The sequence below is a fragment of the Lingula anatina genome, chromosome 3, assembly GCF_051362555.1.
Source record: "Lingula anatina isolate TDL-2025a chromosome 3, LinAna3.0, whole genome shotgun sequence".
Taxonomy (NCBI): domain Eukaryota; kingdom Metazoa; phylum Brachiopoda; class Lingulata; order Lingulida; family Lingulidae; genus Lingula; species Lingula anatina.
Window position 1 is genome coordinate 15,866,953 of NC_141769.1, and position 20,861 is coordinate 15,887,813.

Sequence of the window (20,861 nt, forward strand, 5' to 3'; positions counted from 1 at the left end):
ATTCTTACTATGTCTCTTTGGAGGAAATAACATTATGCCAATGGTCATTGTCAATTCTGAACACTTTGAACACAAGAATTATTAAAAAAACAATTATAATAAAATAATAGGTGCCATGTTTTTAAACTTAGGTTAGATGTGAGAGCATATGAATAACAAGAAGTATGTCATATACTTACTATTAAGTAATTAAGTGCAAATAAATTACACAACAAATTTATGACTGAATGAAAAAATTGAAGAAGATTCATGAATTTTAGTAATAATGTCGTAACGTGCTAAACTATTGCTCCATGTTTGAAGATTCCAAGTTTTTATTAATTAATAAACCAATGACCATTCTACTGTGTAAAAAAGCAAAACTCTGAGTTAGCACAATTTTCCCTATTTGCTCTATTTTCTGTTAAGCTAGCTAGCCTGAAGTGCACTGTGTATTTGTTCTGCTAAAGCCTTGGGATCTGAATGAACAAGAAGGCATGTACTCCAAAAATAATAAGATTCTAATTATTTTTTCAGTTTGAATGTGATACGTATTAAACAAAGCAGTTATAAGTTAGTTAATATATGGAAGAAGCACAGAGACACTGTGATTAAAGCAGTGAAGATGCGGCTGGCATAACCTGTCATGACTTGCAGCAAACCCAGTTAAAGGCCCTCAGAGTTAGTAGACAGTCCTGTAGATTATGGCAAGTCTTAGAGTAGATGTTCAGGGACGGATTAAGGCAGTCTCCTTGGTGTTTTGGAAGACGGTCAGATTTTCAAGTTTACACTGTTGGGCGTATAATTTTTTTCTGTCAGAAGACAGTAAAAAAATGGAGGATGGATCAACAAAGATAATTTGGAAGACTCTCAGAAAATATCTTTGGGTCTGCTCTGGATGTTGTTTATCTACCATGATATGAAGCAGCCTGCAATGGTGAATATATGCACTGGTATATGACTATAACAATTTCATTTTTTTTTTTGAAAACTAAAAAGGTCAGTATACAATTTTGTGTATGTCTTACATTTTCTTTATATCTGATACCATAGTCTATCCTTTGGTCTAGAGGGACAATGATATCACTTTTCAAGTGATTATGTCTCTACCCTTTGCTAAAAAAATGCAATTTCACTGAAGAAGAAAATGGAAGTAACAATATCTTAGGGTGCATTCCCAGAGATTTAGATCGATCCAGAGATTTAGATTTAGATCCTGGGGGTTCACGCTAAATTGCAGTGCACACCATAGTTAATTAGCCCCTTACAGCTTTTAGTAGGCGGGACAGACGCTTAAGCCGTCTAAGCTGACAGTAATCTAGTGAGACTCCCCACAGGGATAATTCAATCTAAAATCTATGGGAATGGGGTCCTAAACTCTGTGTTTCATTCATTAAACTGGCTTACCAGTTTTCAACTTGGTGAGTTTATCCATGTATTATATAATATTAGAATTTGGGACTCAATGGAATGATGATTGGTAAAATGAGACCCCAGGCAAATTGGTCAATTGTGTATTTTGGACTTAAAGCCTGTGTATAGTCCCTGTGGAATGCTTATTCTGAAAAGCATAAAATGACTTGTTTCTACAGCTGAAGGTACGTCTTTAAAGCAATGTTTGTGTACTTGAAGTCTGTCAAGATTGTGTATCTTGAAATAAATGGTGCTTGGCCTGTTCCTCTTGGTCATCACTGTTGGCTGTTATCTTCTCATTAGCTGAAGAAGCAAAAAAAATCTATTCACTTGGTCATTGATATTTTATAAGAGCAAGTATAGGAAGTATAGGAAGTTCAAAAGAAGAAAAGTAAGACCTAAGATGTGCACAAGAACATAATTATATTATTCTTTTATTCAGATTGTGCAATCAGGTTCTTTATTCTTAGACATCTTTAGGTCTCAATTTAATGCTGTAAAATGCCAGGAACAATATAACAATGGGGCACAGGTAAACTATGTGCAAACCAAACATTCATGATTTGATCTCATTAAATGTGACATTGTTCCAGCTTGTGAAAGTATGCCAATCCTTGTGCCCTCTCCCCCCCCCCCATCCCCCCCAGCTTGCATTAAGTGTGTTAGACTTAATGTAACCTCCTTTACTTATTTTTGAGGACATATGCAGTCACTTAAATTGAGCAAGCACTGCACTGGGGTTGCAGATTTTCTCACCATTATCCCTTAGCTGCAATTCAGCTGGATCTTTCTTGCCTGTGTCTTTTTGTGGCTCACTGTGATGCTTCTTACGTAGAACAAAGTGTTCCAATGGCCAAACAATGATGAGCGCAACTAGCGCAGAGATTGCAAAACTTCGGAACATGATAACTCCACCATATTTGTTGTAGATCTGTCCAGCTATCAAGGAACCAATGCCATAACCTGAAAGATTAACAATGTATATTTATGCAATTTAAACTGTGACACTTAATAATATGCCTCAAACAAAATGTGTAGTGTAGACATCAACTTATTAAGGTACAGTAAACTCTGGGGACCCAGGACATTGTAAATAAATATACAGGTAGTAAGTGAAGAAGAGCAGGACAGCCTTCTCCTCCCCTCAAATAAAATGGAATGTTTTTTCTTTTCACAAAGAGTTCAGCATTGAAAGAGTTCTGCATCAGCCATTCATTTAACAAGTTCCAAAAATTATTATTTTTTATTTCTTGTTTTGATATGATCTCTAATGCAGCCCACATTTTCTAAAAAGAATCCTTACCCAAACTCCAATGCAATCCTCCCACCAGACCTTGCAAGGTAGCAGACATTCCTGGAGGTGCAATGATATCTGTATACTCCGTAGCAGCAGCAAATAACAAACCATAAGTGACAGCATGGGTGGGCTCTATGAGAAACACGTACCATGGATTGGTCAGAAATGAATACGCTCCGAGCCGAATAGCATATACTCCCATGGTGATGAACAGAATTGCCTTATGCCCAATTTTGTTGATAATCCATCCAGAAAAATATAGCATTGGGCTTTCAGCTGCACAGTTGACAACCAAGGTCAACCCCATGAGTACCTTGGGGCTACACAGCTCCCCAAGGTACCAAAAGAGAAATGTGTGGAGAGCACCTGCATGCATACCAAAGATGAACATAATTATCAGAAAAATACAAATCTCTGCATCTTTGATCAACAGTGATAGATTCTTCATCATCTGAGTACAATGGATGTCCTTCGGGATGTTCATGAAGTAGCCACTCACTGCAGCAAGCATTGACAGAGACCCAGATAGGATGAAGGCTGCATAGAAGTTGGGCTCTGAAGTTTGCTGAGTAAAGGAGTCCATGAAGAGGCCAGAAATTACCGCAAACATAGCCCAACCAAGTGTACCAAATACTCTGGTACGGCCCCAACTTGTTCTGTGCTTTTCAGTTAATATGCTTAAAGACATGGCATCTGCTAAAGGGAGGCACACTGCCTGAAACATCTGAGAAAGAAGATACAGAAGGAAGAAAAGCCCAAATGTCAAACCCTTGTCATTGACTTTTTGTCTCTTCTGAGGTGTGCTTTCCTTGCAGGCCAGATCACACTTCAAAGCCAATGGACCCTTTACCTGAACACTGTCAAATTGTGAACTATTCACTTCAAATGAGTCAATGAGGTACTGTGGGCATTTCATTGCAGGTGTTAAATCAAGTTGAGCTTGAGTGACATTTTCAGCAATCAGTTGTAATGATACATTTTGCATCTGCAAGCTTTCAAAGTTCTCATAATCTTGGCAATACGCAGTTCTTTGGAGGCAAAGTTTTGCGGCTTCGGTGTTATTATCCGATATTGTACATGTTAACGAACAGTCGCTTATGAAGTGCAGATAATTGCCGTCCTTATTTGATTGTGGGCACTTATCCTCTTCAGTAGGAGTGTTGAAATCCAATTCATACAATTGGCATTTACTGACAATAACATTACTATTATTTGCAAATAAATACACCCTGACTGGTTCCTGCCCTGCTGAAACCTGTGGCACCAAAAGACACATCAAGCCAAACACCGCACCAACTACTGAGGTCAATATCAGGACAAGTTTGTGTTTGTGGAATTTGTCTGCCAGCATACACCACAATGGTTTGATGAAGAAACTGATGAAAGGCATCGATCCATAGACAATGGCAGATTCCGATGCACTAAGACCTATGTGCTGCATGTACAGCGGTAGGTAAGGTACCAATGACGCCATTGCTGAAAAAAATCTGTATGGTTATTTTAAATGGGATTTTACTGCAATCAGATGTATCACAGAAATGGTTTTACAAATATCAATTCAAATTCAGATTTATAGAAATAAATATCACAGTAAAATATAGAGTAGCCTAATTATGCCATTAATAATTACGTCAGTGTGTTCTATTCTTCTTTTTGTTTTAAATGCTGCAGATAAGAGTAATAATTCTACATACAAACCTCCTGTTTTAACGATGATTATTTGCTCTTTTTATGTACAGACACAGATGTGTCTGTACATATAGCCGTCATCTGCGTCTGTCGTCGCTGTCGCCGTCGTTGCTGTCGTCGCCGTCGCCGTGCACTTTTACCGATAACACGATAAGTAAAAAACTGTTTTTTCTTTTTGTTTGAAACTTACAGAACTGATGAATATTCATAATACGCAGGTCGAGTTCGAAAATCAGCATGATCGGGTCACTTATAGGGAATTTATGCTGTTTTTTCACTTTTTTCAGCATATATGCAGCACCGATAACACGATAAGTGGAAAACCATTTTACTTTTTGGCTTGAAACTTACAGAACTGATGAATATACTTAATACGCAGGTCAAGTTTGAAAATCAGCGTGATTGGGTCATTTTTAGTGAATTTAGGCTATTTTTTCTATTTTTTCAGCATATATGCAGCACCGATAACACGATAAGTGGAAAACCATTTTACCTTTTGGCTTGAAACTTACAGAACTGATAAATATTCATAATACGCAGGTCAAGTTCGAAAATCAGCACGATCGGGTCACTTATAGGGAATTTATGCTGTTTTTTCACTTTTTTCAGTATATATGCAACACTGATAACACAATATAAGAAAAACAGATTGGCCAATTGTCATTATACTCACAGGAGTTGCCAATCTTACTAAAACGCAGGTTGAGTTTGAAAATCAGCATAATCAGTCCATTATTTTAGAAGTTATGCTGTTTTTTCACATTTCCTCACATTCAATTCTTAGGCATGTTAACAGTCTCATTATTGAACTAATAAGATACGTAAAAGTGTTTGTTTGACATTTCCTGCATCTTTACAACATTGTTAGTTGATTTTGTAAAAATGATGGTAAACTTGTTATCATGTATTGTGTAATAAAGTGTCAAAAATGGAAATAAACTCATATCATTGCAGTTTGTCAGATGCATTCATCCACTATGTTCAGAATCTCAGAATGGAGGAAGGTGGACATTTAACACTGTTCTATTGATACTTTTCCCATCTCATCAATTTTCTTCATTGGTCATATAAAAATGGCAGTAAACTGTTTATTTTGTTTTATGTTAAAAAAGTGTTAAAACTGGAAATAAACCCATTTCAGAACAGTGCTGTCTTGTTTACATTTTGGCATTTTCAATATGTGACTTTGAAGTTCCATGGGCCTGAAGACTTTTGCTAGTTACATTTTCTGAATAACCATGATACTAATATTTTATAATTAAAAATTGATGGTCATTATGCTGTAAAACATTATGTAATATTGCATCAAAATTTGAAGAAACCCCTATTTTGGGCACTGCTCCCATGATGACCATTTAAGGAAAATCATGTCACTTACTGTTCTCAAACTTACAGGAAAGAAACATGGGACTAAAATACAGCTTCAGTAGGCAATGCAGTCTGTTTGGTAAATTTTTCTGGCAATTAAACAGTTTTTTGTGAAAATTTAATTTTTCACATATTGGCATTTCCAAGGTGTGACTTAGAACCTCCACGGGCTTGAAGACCCATGCTAGTCACATTTTGTGAAAATCCATGACACTTATATTTTATTATTAAAAATCGATGGTCAGTATGCTGTTAAGCATTATGTAATGTTGCATCAAAATAGAAGAAAACACAATTTTTGGTGCTGCTGCCTTGATGACCATTATGGGAAAACCGTGTTACTTATGACTGTCAAACTTTCAAAAAAGAAACACAGGACTAAAATGCAGCCTGAGTTAGAAAAGCAGTCTAATTGGCTTCTTTTTCTGGAAGTTATACATTTTAGTGTAATCTTCATTATCTTTTTGGCATATTCATTGTGGGACTCAGAGCTCCCATGGACATGAAGCCAAATGGTAATCATATCTTCTACATGTCCATCCTATTTATAGTCAATAAACAAAAATTGGTGATAATTATTCTCTAATTTATTATGTAATGTTACATCAAAATTGACAACAATCTTTTTGCACTGCTACTGCAAACATTATGAAAAGAAAACTGTGCTACTTATTATAATTTTAAACTTACAAGTACGATTTTTAGGATTGGCCTTCAGCTCATGAGAAAACCAGCTCTATTGGATTATCATGTTTATTGTATTTATGCATTTTTTGTGAAATTTTCATTTTTCTCATTCTGGCACTTTCTAAGTATAAACTTGAACTCTGATGGGCCTGGAGCCTTATGCTTTTACTTTCGTCTGTGTTACCTGTTGTGCATAAGTTGATGTTGACTGTGCAGTTAAACATAATGTATTATTGCATCAGGATTGGTAGTCTCCTATTTTGGGCATTATGGTTTTGTGCTTTTCTTAAGGTGTGACTTATGGGCCTGAAGACCTTTGAGTGGGTCAGTCTGTAAATTACCCTTGGGTATCACTAGATTAATTTCAGAGTTATAAAGTCATTTGCTTTAATAGGCCATTAAATGAGATTACGTAAAGCACACTTGTTGATATTTCCCTGTAAACTCCCAAAGGTAAAGCTCTCTGCTAGATTAATAATAAGGAAGCAGTGATAATTATGCAGGTAAATTTTGTTTAATATTGCAAATAAGTTATATATATATATATATATATCAAACTGGAAGATTAAAAGTTTGAATAGCATCTTCATTGGAATTGTATTTACCTCAAGCTCTGCCAAGGGGGTTATATTTTCACCCCTGTTTGTCTGTCATCCACATAACACAAAAAGTTATGGACCAATTTTGCAGAAATTTTCAGGAAATGTCGGAAGTGGGCCAAAGAGGACAATGATTAATTTTTGGTGGTGGTCCGGATCAATAATCAATCAATTATCAATAATAATCAACAATTGCTGCCTTGGCAGAGGTCTGCACTCTCAAAGTGCTTTTCTAGTTTTGTTGTTTTCCTTTATAATTTTTTCTCAAACACTTGCATTTGTGACTTTTAACTCTCATCTGCCTGGGGCTCTGCACATTTTCTGTATTTCTACATAAGCAGTTGTATTGTTTTTTATGTCTTTAAACATTATGTAATATTATTTTATGCACTGTCATCATTTTTCAAATATTGAGACTTTCATAATGTGAATTTGAACTCTCATGGTCCTGAAACTGTAATCTTATTGAAGGGGTGGATTGAGACCATCTTCTGGGTCTTCCGGAAGACAGTCAGGTTATTAAGTTTATATTGACTGGTATCTATTTTTTTCTGTTGGAAGACCATCAAAATGGAGGATGGATCAACATAGATACTTTGTAATACTGTCAGAAAATATCTCTGGGTCTGCTCCTGTTATTGACCATGTTACCCGTTGTGCAAGATTAAAATTCATTGTTGACTGACAGTGCTATTATAAGCATTATTTATTATTGCATCAAAATTGACAAAATGACCTTTTTTGCATCTTTATTTTCTGTTTTTTGTCTGTACATTTGACAGCTTTGCTGCCTTGTTAATAATTATCTGAAATGTTTTGACCTAACGAGATAGTGACCCAGTGCAAGCCTTCGGATTCAAATTTGGCAGAAAAAATAGCCAATGCCATTCTCACAAGTACAATGTATGTGCAGTAGTATCGACCTAGCATGAGTTTGTATTTTTTTCTTATTTTTCAGCTGGAGTCTCAAGTCCATGTTTGGTAGACTATGCAACATTATATCTTCAGAGGATAATAAAGATGGTTTATGATAAATAACAGAGAAAAAATTGGTCGAATTTATGTGAGATCCTTTTCTCATTTGAATATGGGAAATGAAAAGCTTTTGAGTCTGATATAAACGGTGATATAAAACATGTTTAAAATCTTATCACGTACAACTAAGAAAGCACTCAGGGATTTCAGATTTCTCATTATTACTAATTATTCAGTCATCCACTAATTAATTAGCTGAATATCATTATTTTAAATTATTCCTTTTTTTCAATATTTAATAAGTTAATCACCGCCAAAATCCATAATTTCATTAACCGACAAACAGCAAACAGAGCCGAAAAGTTATAATTACATTCGTGGCGGAGGCAACAAATGTGACGAATCCAACGAGTACGTTATGTCCATAGAGAAATGACCCTAAGGTGCGGATTTAGGCCGTTTACTGGGTCTTGCGGAAGACGGTCAGATTGTCAAGTTTACATTGACGAGTATCTAATTTTCCTGCCGGAAGACGGTCAAAAATGAAGAATGGATCAACAAAGATAATTGGGAAGACTGTCAGAAAATATCTCTGAATCCGCCTCTGAATGTATGTGTTTAACTTACCAGCCAAGAAAAAGAAGTAATATAACTTGCATGGTAGGAGCGGAGTGTTGATTTTCACCGGCCTACACTTCATTGTGAATCACTAAAGTAAAAAATAAATGACTGAAAAAGGAGATATATATTCTTTACTGGATCAATTTGCAGTGCATGTCTCACTCTAAACACAATACAAAGGCACAGATAAAATAAACAGTCTACATATAGCAGAAAATTTAATTATGATAGTGGAGCTATACATGTAGGCACATTTAGGCATAAGACAAGATGAAACATAAATAAAAAATACATGAAAGTCACTTTCAACCGTCACCTTGTTTACATTTGTATTGTATGGCTCTCAGTCATAAAGTTAATGGCAGCAGCTAGCAGTTAACCAGGCCATATCATCCTTGTCTCCTTGCCTTGTATAGTAAACACATTTATATTCTAAGGTTGACTCCATAGTGTCTGCTTTAACCAAATATAATGCGCGACCTATTTATTTCCGACAACAATTTTGTACATATTCTCTCAATGAGAACGCAGCCATAGTCTCCAACGTACTAGTATTAAATGGTGATATAAATAGAAAAGATCTACCACATGACGTGAAATGCATGCTGTGCATATATACCGGTCTTCACAATGCACAGCAATATATTAAAGATGTACAAAAAAGAATCGTCACGCCATTCGTATTACGTGTATCACCTACCTGGTTTTTTAGCAGCCTACGTATTTGTCACAAGAATATACCAGTAGCTGCAGTAGCTGTGGTTAGGTTGCCCTATGACCTGATTGGCAACGTGCGTCGTGTTACAACAAAAGAAGGGTGAAAACAGCATATGCGTCGGTTGTATATACCCTCTGTTATCACGGGCCTCTAAATACACAGGGGGCTATACTTTACATATACTTAAAGTATAGCCCCCTGTGGGAAAACACCCAATCGGCTCGTTTGGTGTCATGTAACTACCCTGCCCCTACCCTCCTCTTAAACGGTGTCTCTGTAGTACCGGTACATATACTTTCTTCATACTGACTACGCCAGACTGAGCTGGTGAAAATGTGCAGAAATAAAGTAATAGCAACAATAAAAAATTACATAGATAAATATCATCAAAATTATATGTATAATATACATCGTCATTACATGTACATATCCAGAATTTCATATACATATGCTAGGTGCGCTCTTAATGTCGGGTCAACTTCTCATAGCACTGATCGTACGCTAGCATCATACTGCAAGTTTTGTATATGTCACAGGCCAGGTATCAATCTAGTCCGCTTCCTAACAGGCCCACGTCCCAATTGGGTCTTTGCATTGTTAACAGCATAATGAGTATGCTAATTGGCCATGTAATTTACATGGCCAAACCCATTTTCTCCATGACATACTATGGCTTGTGTTATGAAAGTTAGTGTTTGTAAGGAAATCAAACTTTTTTGCCCGGAATGCTCGCGGCGAGCATTAGACCTGACAATGCCAAATTCACCATTTACACTGGACGGCGTCCTTTCTGCGTCCTTTGTGCGACCATGAAACTGGCCAGGGCCCCGTATCTCGAAAGGATCGCTATGTTGCGCACGTGCGTTAGTGTCTCGATTCCATAACCGATTCTATTTCGAGATACGGGGCCATGGAATCGAGACACTTGCGCGCGTGCGTCTCGATTTCATGGCCCCGTATCTCGAAATAGAATCGGTTATGGAATCGAGACACTAACACACGTGCGCAACATAGCGAACCTTTCGAGATACGGAGCCCAGGACGTCGTTGGACGCTCAAAGAACGCACGGTGATCGCTAACAATACGTTTCTCGGCCTTGGTTACTTGAAGCAGGTGAGATAAAAAGGTCACATCGACGGCAACTTAACCACCGGGGCACACCCGCACGAAAATGCAGTAGTATCGAAGTAGCAAAGAAGCATTAACGCAGTAGTGGTGTGGAGCATATTTGCAGTAGAAATGCAGTATACCCTACTGCAATTCTACTTCAAAAATTACATAGGGTTGTACAGAGGAGGAGCATTAATGCAGTAGATTAGCAGCATGATAGAAGCATGTTCCAAATATGCTAATTAGCTCCCAATGCGAAGCAGATTTGAGGCATATTTGCAGTATGATTGCAGTAGTCTACTGCGCTGGAGCATCTACTGCGTTTTCGTGCGGGCAGTGTTACATATGTTTCCTGTAGGCAACACATGGAGGAGCAGATTAAAAAAGGCTGAGGACCAGGGTGTCATTGAGAAAGTTACAGGCCCAACAGCCTGGGTCTCTCCCATCGTAGCCGATCCCAAACATGGAAAAGTGAAAGTTTTTGTAGATACGAGTGCAGTAAATAATGCATACCGGTCATGTCTCTTAGAAAAACCAAACTACCAGTCACTTATTTAGGGCTGTTTAGTGCTAACTGGAGAACTCGTATACATATTGATCAATATAACAAGTAGTATATGTTGTATTCATTCATTCCGCTTAAAAGCATTCTGCAACGGATTATACCCGCTAAAATGATTTTTCTTGGAAAACAGCAATTCTCTCCTACCCACGAATCATTGCTTGAGCCATTCCTGCAGTCGGGTAATGAACAACGTTTCATTTCATTTTCAGTCTGATAGTTTAGTTTTAAATGACTGGCCAGCTTTTTAAACATCTGCCTTTCCATAAATTAGTTTTCACTTAATAAGACTACAAAATAGCGCGGTATTTTGCATCGCAGCCCTGTATATTATTAATTTTTTTTAATTTTGCATATTATTTGCGTTTCCTTAAATTGCACTTCTCCATTTGAAGAAAAAAAAAGGCAAAATGCAGATGATTCTTACATGTATAATTAATAACCGTCTTTGAAACAGCGTTATTCAGTATTTAGTTATTGATTAATCGAAAGATGCTGAGCTGAGAACAAAAAACTCCGGTTTCTTTGCTGGGAAATAATAAAATATTTCGTTTTGTTGGGTTTTCTTGGTGGGTGACAGATACAGCCTTGGGTTAACTCCGCCATTCCTTGCATACCCTTGCATACCCTTAATTTGTATAATCTTGGTCCGTATAATTACAACACTAAGGGAACGGTTATATCGAGCAGTGACAACTAGCTGGAATTCAAAAATGACGTTTATATCCAGGAAAGTCACTTATCTATTGTCCTTCATATATATGTATATATGAGTGTAAACAAATGATTTGAAATGCGGTAAAATATAAATGGTTGCAAGAGGTCCATTCATTTTTAAGTAAAAATAAAAAAACTTTATATTAACAATACGTTGATTTATTTCACCTAATGCTCAGCAGTCGCATTTTAAATTACGCATGGTGAACAACGATTAATGGGAAACAAAGTACGAGTACTAAGTGGCCCTATATGTATGCATATTAAAATTCGCACAAATGACACTCCAAACTTATAAATAGAAAACTAATAGATAAGTGAATAAATAAATCCGTTAGTAAATAAATAAGAGAAAGTTGCATTCGACCTTTGTGATAGTTATTTATTTATGATAGACATATAATGGAAACGGGTTCGCCGCAAATCCATCAATAAAACCGAAGTGATAACATTTGATAGCTTTAATAGGGTTCTAATTAGATCAGTTAGAAGGAAGGCTCATTTATTTTCGACTAGTCCGCACAGATGATGTTATTGAATTTTCCAAATGGTATAGATTGATTGCATGTAAAAAGCGATTAATTGCGGTAAAAATGATGTGGTTTACATGTTGTTGGTCACCCTTTTTTTGCCTTGTGCGCAACAACACCGCTAGCCTTTCTCTTTTTGCGTATACTGCGGGAGTATGTTCAGGGTACCCTCTACCAGGGCCACAGATTGACTTTTCACAAGATATTCACAGATATGTCTTTAGATAAACAGACGGTCATTCTCTGTGGCTTGTGGAAAATTTGCCTATAATATCTACCACCCTGGTAGCAATGTATTTTTAAAAGTTGAAAATTTAGTGCCAGTTAACGGATCAATAACGGTCTCCTTATACCCCCTTTACACTGGACGGCGTCCTTTCTGCGTCCAGCAGTACGGCCCCATTTGAGAGTTAAAAATTATAATACTTTACGTACCGACAACTGGTCGATCATTGCGCATTCGTTCTGATACAAAATCAATACTCGTGCCTCCTTATTAAGACCACAGCGATGCCAAATTTCATGGTCGCAGAAAGGAGGTTGTAGTTTCAAGGGGGTTTTATGCTCACGAGAGGTTCACAAACACTTGCAATGTGAGTATATGCAACGTTCGCAGACAAGGGATTTTTTAATGCAACTAATGTTAAGTTCCCAGACAAAAGATCAGCATTATGTATACACAATGAAATATGATTTATTCAATAAAAGAACATAATGACAATGCCATAGTCACCTCAATCATCAATGAATTTTTAACTCAAAAACTTAAAAGTACTTTCATCTAGACTTCTTATCATGTAATTCATTTAATTTGTCTTATCATTTTTGTGAATAATGTCATTTGTACAAGATAAACAACACAAAATCTAATCAATCGTTCTATTATCATATGTCAAACAGTGTTCAAAAGCAAATGTTTTCAAAATAGTACCAAGGGTATAGCACCGGGGACTGCACATCGTAATGCCAGCTAGAGTGGGTTCCTGTCAGTCCCCTCAATTATATGAATATTCCTTAAAGAGACATAAGAAAAATACAGGTATACCTTATTAACACTAAATACGACTTGAACATAACAATCACTACACGTTAATAACAAAGAGCCCCTCGGTAATTGACACATGATATAGTTACGTTTGGATAATATTGTGTTTTAGTGAATCAGACATATTTAATCGCTGGTGTCAGTGTGCTGTACACATGTTTAATTATAATATTATTAATCATGACAATAATTAATTTCTTTGAAAAGCGTTACACAAACGTACTTCTTACAAATGTACCTTATGCAAATCCTAAGACCTACAATCATAAATAAACTAAACTATAAAAAACGTAATATAAGATAAAAGAGACACAAAATTAACCATAAGATCATTTAAATAAAGAAAGTTTATACTAAAAGGAGTTTACGCCACAATCAAAAGACACCCTGGACCACTACCAGTATACAACAAACTTCAAATTTCCTGGAAATTACATCAATTTTTCTATTACCAGACAGGCATATTGTACCTAAACTGTTGAGATAAGTTCTAATAATAATGACTTAAAACTCAAAATGAATTTATTTTTTCAACGGTTTTAGATATACACATACTCCCCTAGCAAAAAGTTTCAACCCTACCGCAATTATGTACATTGTTACAAGGGTACCTATAGTTTAAATTTTTTGGTATTTCATAACAGCTAGGAAACCGATCAACGTTTAAATTGGAAATTGGGGGTGTAAATAGCATAACATTGACCTACCTAGCGAAACCATTGGAATGCTCCACCACCTATTATTCTTTAAATTCGGCTCCTAAGTGAGAGGAATACGTTCTTTGCCAAGCAGGTCGACATAGGAGGCAGTTTTGACCTACGGTATTGCCAGCAGGTTGGGTTGTTTCAGAGCACATGGACGAAATTGCCTTTGTGAGGTAGATTGAAGGAAACCACAGCCAGAGAGGAGAGAATGTTAATACGCCTTCCTCGTGAAAAACGTTTCATGACATTAGAGAACTTGACTTTTAACAAAAACAGGACACACCATATATCTGAGTTTACTGTCAGAGGAGGGATGCTCAATTTTTCTTTTTACTTTGGAAGGGTTTCTGTTAGGAGACCAGCGATCGTTGCCAGTCGAGGTAGATGGTGTACAACTGGAACTCTGGCATGGACACCAGCCAATAAATGAGCATTGATAATGTTCTCAGATGAAAGCGGGTTAAGCGTTGCCAGAATTTATGGACGCGTAAGGGTTTGGAGATCAGCTGGTAAGAAGTATATTTCCAATTTTCTGCGTCGTTATGTATTTGATGCATTGGCTACTATGGTGAAGGTGAGCTGGAAGTGGTCAACGGGAACCTTAAGGCAGAGCCTTGCATCCAAGTAATGGAAAGGAAACTTAAGGAATTCCGTCGAGAATGTTTTCGGGACCACAACCACCCATTTATGTTTTAGTATGAAAAAGATACTCCACGGATAGCCAGATTATGTGAAAACCAGATCCAGACACCCCTCCCCAATGTGCCAGCTCATTCCCTAGATTAGAACCTCATTAAGAATATATGGAATAGCCTATTCTCGGAAATGGATAACTGATGGATAAATCTGCAAACAAAAGCGATTTCATTTAAAAGTTGAAAAAAGAACATTGATTCATGACATGATTTTCTATATCACCTGACGCATTGCATTAGGGGTGGCACTTGTTGCTCGGCGAGTAGCCTATATATGCATGGTTGAAAAGGTTGCAAGGTAATGATATACCCAGGTTTTTATAAAATTGAAAGGAGTAGCGTTCGTTGCATGTCTTCAAATGACCCTTTTTTTTCTCTATTCGTTGTCAGGTTCAGCGCTAGTGGTGCTGTTGCGTCCTTTAGGAATAACTTGAACGTCATTCCTGAAGACAAGACTGACCACGATCAAAGCGACCCCTTGAATGCAGTTGCATCCTAACATCAGCATGCAGTAGTCATTAGTCTGGCTGTAAATTGACAGACCCACCAAAGCTACACCAAATGCCTGAGCTAAAGAACAGACTGCACTCACAGATGCTAATCTACAGCTATCCATATAACTTCTGTGAGCGGACGCGGCACACCTCTCATCACGCAGTACACGCACCAACCGCAAAAACATCACTACATTAAGAAAGACAGCTACAATAGCAGGGCAGGCCATAAGGAGCATATAGCCATTCAAATCTGTAAAGAAGCATGTGCCTTGGCTATATGAAACACTAATGAATGGTTGTTCTCTTATTTCAAAAAGAAAGCCAAGTGAAACTATCAAAAGTGCAAATGCATAACTGATCGCGGTACATATCGATAGGTGTCGCTTTGTGTTGTGCGTCAACAGCAGACGAGACACGACATTGTGATAAGCATGGTAGGACATAACTGGTAGCCAACAAAAACTTATCAGCCAAAAGAAGTGAGCGGACATTGTAATGTACGTTAATTCTGACGAACTATTTGTGTTGCTCATCATTTCTTGTACAAACAGGAAAAGTTGAAATAAAAAGCAAGTCACAAACTGGTGTAAGATGACTCTACTTGCAATGTTTTTGTACCATCTCAAATATCCGTGTATGCCAATGTTGCCCAAATACATACACAGGGTAGATATTGGCATGGCCCATCGGCGCATCATTTCCCGTGAGAAAGAGCTAAGGAGAGTGTGATTTTTTGCAGGCCTACTTTCGTGGACCACACCTTTGGAGTAATCTGACAAAAAATCCTTAATTAAGTGCGAGCAAACGAAAGCTGCGTCCTTCAAAATTGTAACTTCACTTGCCTGTACCTTAGTGATAGTTCTAGCATGTTGAAACAAATATACATTTTCTCTGAAATGTACCGAAATACTGCTGTTCAACAGAATTTTAACTAACAAACATGGCAATTGTTTCACTGCTTCATTGGAATTAAAGAAAAGAAAGAGACTTTTCAAGTCAGACGTAAAGTCGACCATTTGAAGGGCATGGGCATTACTTATAACCTTTGGTGTTAGTTGGCTACCATTGATTATGGTTTGGAATTCAGGTGTAAGCAAATAATGAGAAACATCCTCTCGAAATGCCCTGGCAGCAGAGATGACGGAATCATAGGTGGTGTGCACTCCTTTTGGCGTAAATGACATCTTGAGCAACAGTCCCATAATTGACACATCGGACAAATGAAAAGCTAGCTCGCAATTCATATTAAAAACAACTATCTTGCCCCGCAAGTGCACGTTTGTTTGAAGAAGTCTGAAAAATGCACGTACCCTTGGGACACAAAACGAGTGCTCTGATATCTTTCCAGTTACACTTTGATAGTCGGTGAATGTGAAATAGATATACAAGTATAGTTGCACGCCCATCATGTTCTGGAACAGTTCTGGCCTCGAGCGACATCTGTCGCTTTCGACACCACGAAGACAGTTAAATGTTTGAAGATTGCAGCTTTCCTGTAAAAAAAAAAAACGTATATATATATATATCGGAGAATGAAGTCAATACACCATGAAAAAGTGCTCCACCTATGGTGGCAGCCCGTGGGGAGCTGGTATATAAAATCAAGGATACGAATACATAGTATTTTGTTTTGTTTTCGCCCCTGACGAGGCCTCAGGGCCGAAACGGCCGTAGGGCATTTTTTTTAATAAAATGGAGAGAAAAGTCTAATTTATTCGTATCCTTGATTCCTTATATATAGAGGGTCCGGGCACGTGTACATATAACATAGAGTACACCCTCTATTTAATTCCACAGGTAAGGGTGAGCCTGACGTAAGTGGGTTAAAATCTAGGGTAAGGCTTACATGTGCAAATGGGAACCGGACTCTCTATAATGGGGGACTCTCTGTCATGTCACACTGGTTTCATAAAATGGTTAAACTCGAATGTCTGTCCCAGAAAAGAGTCACTCAGGTCACACCCAATAGATTTCCAGTTCAGAAAGATAAAAAAGCCTTTGAACTATGCTCTTGGTGCAAATTACGCTTGTCTGTTAAGTTAGAGTAGAGGCAAGGGCTCAGGTTTATGGACACGAAGTCTCCCCTGGATCCGCCTTGATGATACTTTTCTCACCCATTTACTATTGAAAAAGTAATTAATTCACCTATACCGATTCAAGAAATACTAAAATGCGTGTGTTGGGGAGGGGGTAGCTTACTTAGCACCATTTCACAAGTATTGACATCACTAATTGATGAGAGAACTTAATCGTATTTAGAAAAAAAATCCATCCTGCAATATATATATATATATATATATATATATATATATATATATATATATATATATATATATATATATATATATACACACTTTAACAATAGAAAATTAAATAGTTGAAAACAATAAGGGGTTTGATACATATGTAATAATGCTGTAATGTATAATTACACACACACGTGTATTTCAATAACTGTATATAATTGCCGTTCATAATCATTCTCAAATAAGAACTGAATTGCCTGAGTTTCATCTGTGGTCAACAGAGGTCTAATTTTAAATTACATGCTACTGCAAATTGTTCTTTTAGATTTCAGTGGAATTTCAAATAGTCAAGATAGTAGATTTACGTACGTGTAAATACTGCACTAATCCACGCAAAAGAAAGAGAGCTGGACCAAGAATTTCCCTTTTTTCCTTTTGATTTTAAGACACGGATATAAAAATAAAACCTACCTTCGAACCTTCACTTGAGTTTTCCGTTTGCTGACAGAGGTAAGAAGCCTCCTCTCTGGCGAAGGCATCGTCCACATTGATAATGGACACAAAGGAAAATGGGTCGAAGGCAAAACTGAATACATCTGCTAAAATATCAACACAATCTATCTTGAAAAAAGTGTACTTCCCGTCGTTTTTATAGTTATTCTCATAGATTGAAAGTATAAGCAGGTACCAATTGGTACCAAGAATTACCACGTCATTGAGTTACATTCGTTGAATTATATTTACTTTAAGGTCTTGAAAATTAATTGTTCACCCATAAAACTTTAATGCTATTAATGCAGTTATGTAATGCACTAAAAGACAGATAAATTTACTTACGTTGTTTGGGACAAATGTTCGCTGCATTGTAAAACAATGGCGAATTACATGACAGGCAAAAGTAATTCTTATATTTGACACCTAACGACACCGCTAAGTTGCTCGGGCCTTCAGTGCACAATAGTCGCAAATTTTCATAGGGTATTCCTGTTTCCCACCATTCCACCGACGTGCTACGATTACTGGTTGGGCATGTAGCCCATCTGTGCCCGTGTGTACCGCAAGGATGCGACGCTGCCAGTCTTGGCGCAGAAAAATAAATGTAGCAATCTGGGATCCTCAGCGCTTTTGTTATCACCTCCTCGGCTGTTGATGAATTAAGGATATAGTCCGAGCTGTCTGTTCCGCAATTTATTGCCGGTTTCCAAGCTTCATATTGTGTAATATTGTGGCACCTTGCGCAGTAGACGTTCTTGAACGTCAATTGAACATTTTTAGCGTAAACTGGGGTAGCCCGCAATGTGAAATCTTCCGTAACATTCTCATCTCTTTCGCATTTTTCTCTTGTTATGTCATCTGGCCAGTGACTTGGACATGACGTCACAAACCAGAAATGATCCGTGTTTTCATCTGGTAGCTTCAGCGGACGACGTACGCAGCTCACTTGGTCCATTGTCACGTTAACATCAGCGTCAGGTCTCATGTCAATGAAGTCACATTGACTTTGTGGCCAGCAACAATCTTCAAACAATTCACATAATTTGCCACACGAGCAATGCACTGTGACGAACCGGTGAATTATTTCGTTCATAAGGCAAGCAGGGGTGTTTGGCTTGGGAAGTTGTAAGTTCGAAATGTTGGCGATCGTCCCAGCTAAGTCGAAGAAATCCTTTTTAATGTCTGTGAAATTAGTGTTGTAAAGGCGGGCTGTCGATGTGGTGTAATCAGCATTTAACAAATGTCTCCCGACATGTGCTGGGCTGTTCGAAAATTCACTGACTCCATCTTCCTGTGTTTTGGTTCGTTGCAACCTCATGGCTTGCCAAATGTCGAGGCGTCTTTTACAGTTGGGTCCCAATGCTAGCTCAGATGCATTTTGACTAGCATCTTGCTCGGTGATCAGTTCTTTGAGTTTTTCCTTATCCGATGACAGCAGCATTGATTGTACATCTAACTTGTTTGAGTCTTTTTTCAGCGCAGAAGAAGATCCACGTAAAAGTAACAGAAACAGGCAAACGCAGAGCATGGTGTTCTATTCAATAAATATGATATGAAATCGTCAACATCTATGAAAAAGATGATTCTTCACCCACTCGAGTTTACTCTAACAGGTCCTTTTTCACTTTCATGCCTGTGGACTTTCTTAGCTACTCTTATGCATGTGTACGACTGGTATTTATACTAAAAAACCCACAAATTGACAGAAGGAAGACACGCCTTGAAATTTGTTTTCGAACTTCAATAGGAGGAATTAGCCAACCAATACCAATGCTTTTTAGACGTCATAAATACCGCTGCTCCGCATAACATTCCAAGCAAGGTGCGTACATGTAAATTGGACTGCAGGAATGAAAGGAAAGGAATGGAAGTGTTCCAACTTTTATCTTGGACTGTCAAATCTCAAGGTTTGTGTCTGAAAAGTCTCCAATTAATACTCAAAGGTTTTAATTGGAATGAATAACATCACCCCCAATTTATAAAAGTATTTATCAAAATTTGCTATGTTAAGTAAGAATATATACTCCTGGGCTGACTTTATAAGAATTTTAACAACTATTTCGCTAATGTTTTACGTTCTCATGCATAATCGTAGCATATAACTGTATCAAATATTGAACTCAGATTTTTATTGTTTCAAGTTACAAATACACGTTTATTCAAATAGGTTCAAAATTACGCTAAACTTTCGGCAATATTTGTGATTAATGAAAATGAATATCATATGGATTTTTTTTCATTTTGGTATCATGAATACACCAATTTTTGGAGAATTATATTATTCTTTACAGATTAAAATCTATTTGTAACAAACAAATCGAACTGTTCTAACACTTCCAAACATGATGCGAAAGAACACTAATGATTGTAAGTAAATATTTGTAAAAAGGTGAAAAATACATGGCTACTGGAGATTTATTTATTTTAAAGTTATGGCATTCTTCCAATGTTTTATTTTTGTGATGCTCAAGCTAGCATGTTGACCTAACGAATATGCGAAAATGAAGTATAATCCATGTATGTTTGGATAAAAGTGTCAGAACAGTGTAAAATGTGCTGATTGCAAAGCAGCAAATTTGGTATCAGTTCAAAAATGAAAAAGTTTATAGTTTGAAGGTAGTGTTCAAATTCCATCGAAGTGAAAGCCTCAATTATTTGCCATATGACCTTCCAAACTTGCATAACTAACAAAGAGGGGGTTGTTTTCAACCTATCTGTAGAGAAATAGAAACAAATGACATCAAAAAGCTTTAAGAGAGTTCTAATTCCAAGGAAAGCCCTCATAATTTGTGGATAATTTCACGCAAATGACGTTCCATATTGCGTGCAGAGCAAAGATAGGGTTGTTTACGTGCCTTTTTGCCTTTATCTGGCACTAAATATTTTCCATTTAAATATAATTTTTGAACCACC

The 20,861-nt window shown here is 37.1% G+C and overlaps 1 protein-coding gene across 4 annotated transcripts; it reads right to left on the reverse strand.

Annotated features, from left to right (window-relative positions):
* Positions 1–97: 97 nt before the first annotated feature.
* On the reverse strand, positions 98–10,176 carry LOC106151477 (major facilitator superfamily domain-containing protein 6). 4 transcript variants are annotated; one of them, XM_087007906.1, is made up of 5 exons: positions 9,329–10,176; positions 8,635–8,716; positions 2,696–4,165; positions 2,149–2,355; positions 98–1,695 (listed from the first exon to the last, which is right to left on the reverse strand). In XM_087007906.1, the coding sequence occupies exons 2-5, from the start codon at positions 8,705–8,707 to the stop codon at positions 1,616–1,618; spliced, it is 1,830 nt and encodes a 609-aa protein (XP_086864032.1). In that variant the 5' UTR covers positions 8,708–8,716; positions 9,329–10,176; the 3' UTR covers positions 98–1,615. The 4 variants fall into 4 exon arrangements, with proteins under 4 accessions (XP_086864032.1, XP_086864031.1, XP_013380200.2 ...); XM_087007905.1 differs by having other exon boundaries at positions 8,635–8,736; XM_013524746.2 differs by lacking the exon at positions 9,329–10,176 and adding an exon at positions 8,945–9,313.
* Positions 10,177–20,861: the final 10,685 nt, after the last annotated feature.